Below are 7,500 nucleotides of genomic sequence, written 5' to 3'. Positions count from 1 at the left end.
ACAGCTCTACAGTCCCACAGTCTTACAGTCTTACAGTCCTACAGTCCCACAGTCTTACAGCTCTACAGTCCCACAGCTCTACAGTCCCACAGTCTTACAGTCCTACAGTCCCACAGTCTTACAGCTCTACAGTCCCACAGCTCTACAGTCCCACAGTCTTACAGTCTTACAGTCCTACAGTCCCACAGTCTTACAGCTCTACAGTCCCACAGCTCTACAGTCCCACAGTCTTACAGTCCTACAGCCCTACAGTCTTACAGTCCCACAGTCTTACAGTCCCACAGTCTTACAGTCTTACAGCCCTACAGTCCCACAGTCTTACAGTCCCACAGCTCTACAGTCCCACAGTCTTACAGTCTTACAGTCCTACAGCCCTACAGTCCCACAGTCTTACAGTCCCACAGTCTTACAGTCTTACAGTCTTACAGCTCTACAGTCCCACAGCCCTACAGTCCCACAGTTTTACAACCCTACAGTCCCACAGTCTTACAGCTCTACAGTCCCACAGCTCTACAGTCCCACAGCCCTACAGTCCCACAGCTCTACAGTCCCACAGTCTTACAGCCCTACAGTCCCACAGTCTTACAGTCTTACAGCCCTACAGTCCCACAGTCTTACAGTCCCACAGTCTTACAGCCCTACAGTCCCACAGCTCTACAGTCCCACAGTCTTACAGTCTTTCCCACAGTCTTACAGTCCCACAGTCTTACAGTCCCACAGTCTTACAGCCCTACAGTTCCACAGTCTTACAGTCTTACAGCCCTACAGTCCCACAGTCTTACAGTCCCACAGTCTTACAGCCCTACAGTCCCACAGTCTTACAGTCCTACAGTCCCACAGTCTTACAGTCTTACAGTCCTACAGTCTCACAGTCTTACAGTCCTACAGTCCTACAGTCCCACAGCCCTACAGTCCCACAGTCTTACAGTCCCACAGTCTTACAGTCCCACAGTCTTACAGTCCTACAGTCCCACAGTCTTACAGTCTTACAGTCCTACAGTCTCACAGTCTTACAGTCCTACAGTCCTACAGTCCCACAGCCCTACAGTCCCACAGTCTTACAGTCCTACAGTCCCACAGTCTTACAGTCCCACAGTCTTACAGCTCTACAGTCCCACAGTCTTACAGCTCTACAGTCCCACAGTCTTACAGTCCCACAGTCAGTTTTATACATGACTCAGTGCGTAATCACAACCGAGCCTTTTACTAAGCAATCTGTGAGGGGGTTAGAAAAAGTAGTGTCTCTAAACACACACACACACACACACACACACAGAATTCTCCATTCCACATTTCCATATTAGGCATGCATGTCTGCATTTCTCCCCTGCTGGCTTTTCAGAAATGGATAGTTAAGCGGAGAATGTGGAGCTGAGCCGAAATCCTCAGGAATGTTCCCTCCCCCCTTTGTCGGCCCCTCAACTTCCTCCTAGCGAAAATTTCACCACAAAAATAAAAACACAAAACACTGCGACATCCGCACGCTACTTACGGCCAAAGAAATAGCAGACTTCATTTATTATCAAACGTCAAACAGCAGGAATCTGATCAGTTCCCAGAATCAGAAACACACAGCGCATAAAAAGAAATTAGACTGATTTTATTTTTGTGTTTTAATATCCACGATCCAACTGACACACACACACACACACACACACACACACACACACACACACTTTACTGATCCACAGCAGGGTGGTATTAATGTTACCATGTCTAAAAGTGTTTTATTCCTTTTATACCACAGCAATATCCTGACAATCACAAACTTGCACTTATCAAAGAACGACATGCTATACTTTCATCTGTTTATAGTTACGTTTAATGTTTGTGAAACGAGTGAGTTCCTGTCCTCACTTACGTTATAGCAGCTATAAACACTCGTTCCCTCACCATCCCTCTCTCTATTCTCTCTCTCTATTCTCTCTCTTTATACGCTCTCTTCATTCTCTCTTGTTACGTGTGTTAGTGAGAAACAGTAAAGAAGTGTTATCTCCTCTGTGATGAAGATGTGGGAAAACTTAGTTACAGCTTCACCTCTGCCTGTTACACAGCACTGACACTGGAGACTCCTTCCATACACGTTACATAAACATCTCCTCAACAGATCATTTACTGAATAATACAAGTACGAGTCCATGCGAATGAGCCGTTACTATAGAAACGATAAGATATTAGAATAAGTGCATTAATTATAAATAAACCTGTGATTTGCAGCTGCACTACTGTCAGAACTCTCTCTCTCTCTCTCTATTTCTCTCTTCTCTTGAGGAAATGCCATTAAACAGAGGAACGATGTGTTTACGAGCAGCCGCTCCTCTTTGGGGAAAAAAAAGATAAAGGAGTAAGATACAGAGTGAGCTCTTATTGAAGTGGCAGAGCAGACCTCATTTAAACTCCATTTATGGGCTCACCCTGTAATTATGATGCCTGTGGACACAATGTACGCACACACACACTCAAACACACGTATATATATATATATATCTTTAGAAGAATAAGAAATACAAACCTTACAGACACTAGCACACAAACAGAGAAGAAAGACAGAAAATAATGGGGTTAGACGGGGCGGAGCTTACCAGGAGCCGCCGGCAGTATCCGAAACGCCGGCTTCCGTCTTCTCCTGTCAGCATGAAGGAGAAGGTCTCACTGCAAATCACACACACACACACAGACACAGTCTTTTGTGAAAGTATTCAGAGCTGTGGCTTTGTTAAACCCTGAACATGGAACGTACAAGAAACTATTAAAAATATCCTAGAACTTCTTTTCACATTTAACCTCATTAAAAATATGCATGAATATGCAAATTAGAAACGCCCCCACGTCCTCCTCCCATCCCTATACACGTAAATCAAACAACCAGTTTCATTTAGGGTCAAGAGGCCAAGAGACCGTGACTGGCCCTGCTGTCTGGGTGGGAGGGGCATACTCTCTCTCCCCTGTCAATCACAGCAGCTCTAGCCAATCCAGGCCATCACACAGCATGAGCAGCAGTTGTCAGGCCAAAACAATGTTTTATTTGATGACATCATAAGTCGAGGTTATACATAGCCCTGCCCCTGAATCCATTTCCTACAGAAATACTTCTGTTTGGTAATCATAACAGAGACGTCTATTTTTCCTAAATGAAAGGCTGATGAATTACGTCGGATCGATGGAGATTAATGAGTGAATATTTAAATAAACCTGCTGTAGTCGGACACGGGGCTCCAGTCTTTAGCATCGGGGAAGCAGAACTGTGGAATGGCTTTGAGACGCTGCTCGGCTTCTCGCATCTGTTTAGTCAGCCTCTCGAGCTAAAAAAAGGATAAGGAAGAAAAATCCATAAACTTTTACATGCATTCAAAATGCTAGGAGCTATAAATATGCATGCATATGCAAATCACATACCGCATAATTTATTTCTTGTTTTTTTTTTTAAGCCCTCGCTGCTATGTGAAATATGTTCAGCATGATCGACTCCCTCTAAAAAGGTCGCGCCCCCCGTCAGTCCTCCCCCGTCCCCAGCGCCCCATTATTCCAATATAAGATGATGACATCATCAGGGTCGACCCTCTGGCCGGCAGCCAACATATTTCCAGTTTCTCGAGGGGACGCGGTCACTGAGCCACATCTGGGATAATTAAAGAAGTATTTCTGCATATTTCTGGGATACGGTCTCCTGGCAACATGATGTAGTGTTATTATCATACAGCCGAGAAAAGCTCAAAGAGTCCGATCTCAGAATCCGAGTCCTGGCTCTGACGGCACGTTTAACAGCCTGAAATAATTCTACAGCACTATGTCATTAGAGAAACTAGTTTTTAGCAAAGTTTTGCTACCATGATGTCACCCTTTTTGATGACGTTTCTACAATATGCGTAACGATATGTAAATCGTTAACTGTTATAAAAATACTGATGATACTCTCGCTATATTTCAGAAATTTCTGCTAATTATTAACCCTGACATACTTGATCACTATAGTGATATTGTACAGTAATTTTTCCCGTCCTTAATTCACACAAAATGTTACAAAGGTTAAGGTTAGCGTTAGAGGCGGGGTTAGGGGCGGAGTAATCATTCATACCTTTGCTAACAGTGAGTTAAACGTCTGCAGTGGTTTTAACACCTCACTAATAAACAACAGAATAGTCTGTGATACACAGCACACAGCACACAGGACCACAGTGTTCATCTCGTTCTCACACACTACCTTAGGGAACTGGTAGGAGACTTCCGGCATGTACGAGTTCTTAGTGGGCTTCTTCTTCAGAGAAACCACGACGAAGTACTCGAACAGCTCTCGTTCCTGCCACTCGATGAGCTGCAGCTCCAGCGTGCGGTAACTCGGGGCACGGTGGAGTAACGACTGCAGCTTCAGGAGTCTCTGAGTGTGAGCTGAGAAACATAAACACACACGTGTAAATACATATAAATCATATATACATCCACATGCACTCCGGATACATTCTGTGCTTATATACTTATACATGAACATTTTAAAGGTCCAGGGTGTTCTGGTGTCAGATGAAGTGTTACAACAAATATCTGATAACAAAAAAAATCTGAGCGTGTTCTCTCATAATAATCTACTTAAATGCTTTATATCTGTGATCAATGACGGAATCATTAAACAAACAAACAAATAAGGCCTGCGTTCACAGTCGGCAACTTTTACGGGCAAAAGTTATGTCAGTATTTATGTGGGGAAAGTTCCTGGTATTCAGAGACGGCTTACGCAGCTGCTTAAGTGGATTTTCTGAGCGTATAGACCAGCCTTTATACACAAACACTCATCTTTAAACCTGAAAGGGGACAGAAAACACGGACTCAAGAAGGAAATGTCCTTTGCTGTCTATCATGTAACATAAACGCAAGAAAATTAAGAATAGAAAGACGAATAGGATGACGTCTGAGTGAGAAGATGGCGAGTGTTGAACTAGGAGTCTATTATATCACCAATATAGAATAACACTTGATCCAGCACAGACTGTTAGTTTACATTAGTTATGCAAAATCTTACTGAGGTCACGAGACACTAAATCAAGCTCTTAAAATGGGAATGTGTGTGTGGGGTGTAGGAGATTTGATCACACTTTTACTATTTTGCTGTTGTGATCTGTAGAAGTAATAAAATAAAGTTTGTGTTAATTCGACGCGCTCGGCTGTGAAGAAAATGTGCTCACGGTGCGAAGGATAATCTGCTACGCTTACAGAGGAACTGTCATTCGACTTCGTATGGAGTATTAACTCCATGATACGTGGGCGTGACCCGACTCTGAAGACAGCGCTAAATAAGTAAATAAATACATAATTAAAATAAATCATTAAACCAAACAACGCTGTTATTATTCAGTGCAATGTGCTGAACCTGTCTCACCTTTGAACCTGTCATCAGAGTCACTCTCACTCTCGCTGTTATCATCTGCAAACAGAAAAACAGTTTCTCTGATCTCAAAGCTCAATGTTTAGACCGAGTACTGACCCGTGGAGCGTGACTTAAAAAGCGTATACAGTACATCATTAATAAAAAAAAGTCCACCTCTCAGTGACGCCGTCTCTATATTGGACAGCAAGAGCTTCTTTAGTCTCTTCTTCCCTCTTTTTGTAGAGAAGATGGAGTTTATTCTCCGCACCACCTAAAGAAAGACAAGGATGGTGTGATGGTGGACAGCGAAGCAGGAAAACACTTCCAGGAACACTCCGTATAATCCTGGTGACGGAGTATGGGATTATCTTGGATTGAAAGCTCACAGTGTGTGGTTGCGGTCGAGACATTTTACCGCCGCTCTTCTGTCACTGCCCGTAAACACAACTCAGAAATCACTCTCATTACTGCAGTGTAGGCACGAACCGTCCCACTGAGGAATTCCTCAAACTTAAAAACATTCAGGAGACAGAAAGGTGCTCCAAAAGCTACTAGAGAAGAACCAAAATACCGTTCGTATGCTTCCAAACAAACTCAACCAAACTCCATTCGGATATTTCTTTATATCCTGTCTCCTGAACTTACTGGATTTCATTTATAATAGAACGGCTCTTGATCTTTATTTAATGAAATGCACATTGTGCTCGTTACAGATGTTGGGTTCAGCACTGCCAAAACCGGGGAAGAGAAAAAAACAGAGAAACACAATCCTTCATACCTTCAAGCCTAAATTTCTGAAAGTGGTACAGAGCCCTGTTCACAACAGTGAACTTTACTAGTCATTTTTAAAAAACATTACAGCTAATATTTATGAACATTACAATAAACTGCCAGGAGAAGTGGGACACAGTCTCTATAATGAGTCTCAAACTCTTTATTCTGAAAAAAACATGAGGTCATACATTCAATTGCTTTGATTTACGCTTTTATAGTAAAAATATATACTTCATACTGCTGCGCGTTATCTCACAGCGCTGTGGGATTCTGCATTGTGATTGGTCAAAAGGTGTTGATTAATTTTCTCTAATAACAGCTACATTAGTAGTGCACAGGTTTATTTATAATTAATGCGCTCGTTCTAATAGGTTATCTTTCTACACTAACAGCTCGTTTACATGGACTCGTACTTGTATTCAGAAAATGATCTGTTGAGGAGATGTTTATGTAGCGTGTATGGAAGGAGTCTCCAGTGTCAGCGCTGTGTAACAGGCAGAGGTGAAGCTGTAACTTGAAGTTTTCTGAAATCTTCAGGACAGAGGAGTTTACGCTTCTTTACGGTTTCTCGGTAACGTGCGTAACAAGCTGGGTTTTTTTGTCTTATTAACTCGAGGAGAGAAAAAATGGAGGCTGGTGGAGGAACGAGTGTTTACAGTCACCCAGTACTCAGGATTACATTTGTTGAACTGGTCTGTTAATGGGAGTGCGTCAGCCTACCTTGGGGACTCGTCTGTGTCTGCGGGAAGCCAGCGTGTCACTGGCGCTGCTCAGGCCGTCGTCCAGCAGGCCGCAGGAGGGAGACGACAACTGGGGCAGCAGCAACATGTCATCATGGCTGTGTCTCTTAGACAAACGAGAAAAGCGATGGCTCTTCCTGTCAGCTTGGCCCAGGAGACGCAGAGACTGACTGCTGGGCTTAGACGGGAGCTGGAGGCAGCGGGAAAGAGGGACACACAATGTGTTTGTGCGGAATGTGTGTGTGATGACCTGGGAAACATCTTCAAGTGCTTACATTTTGGGGGCGGCTGTGGTTCAGGTGGTAGAGTCCACTAATCATAGTGTTGGCGGTTCGATTCCCGGCCCACATGACTCCACATGCCGAAGAGTCCTTGGGCAAGACACTGTACCCCAAGTTGCTCCCGATGGCAAGTTAGCGCCTTGCACAGCAGCTCTGATATCATTGGTGTGTGTGTGTGTGTGTGTGAATGGGTGAATGAGACACCGTGTAAAGCGCTCTGGATAAAAGCACTATATAAGTGCAGACCATTTACCATTTATTTACATTTTGGCATTTACTCTGTAGGTATAGGTGTGAAAACTGAAAAATCGTGTTTCTATATTGCATGTTTAATAACCAGGCGTTCTTT

General features: G+C 43.5%; 1 protein-coding gene across 2 annotated transcripts in view; it reads right to left on the bottom strand.

Annotated features, from left to right (window-relative positions):
* The window catches only part of dennd2b (DENN domain containing 2B), a 71,001-nt gene that overhangs the window by 20,580 nt on the left and 42,921 nt on the right, over positions 1-7,500 (bottom strand). For both annotated transcript variants that reach the window (XM_017478877.3, XM_017478876.3), the window contains exons 6-11: positions 6,851-7,060; positions 5,531-5,627; positions 5,369-5,413; positions 4,202-4,386; positions 3,193-3,302; positions 2,583-2,652 (exon numbers count right to left, since the gene is read on the bottom strand). In XM_017478877.3, the coding sequence (XP_017334366.1) occupies positions 2,583-2,652; positions 3,193-3,302; positions 4,202-4,386; positions 5,369-5,413; positions 5,531-5,627; positions 6,851-7,060 (717 nt within the window). The remainder of the gene's footprint in view (positions 1-2,582; positions 2,653-3,192; positions 3,303-4,201; positions 4,387-5,368; positions 5,414-5,530; positions 5,628-6,850; positions 7,061-7,500) is intronic.

Source organism: Ictalurus punctatus, chromosome 10, assembly GCF_001660625.3.
Source record: "Ictalurus punctatus breed USDA103 chromosome 10, Coco_2.0, whole genome shotgun sequence".
Taxonomy (NCBI): domain Eukaryota; kingdom Metazoa; phylum Chordata; class Actinopteri; order Siluriformes; family Ictaluridae; genus Ictalurus; species Ictalurus punctatus.
The sequence above is the reverse complement of the archived record's forward strand: the minus strand, read 5'-3'. Positions and strand labels throughout refer to the sequence as shown.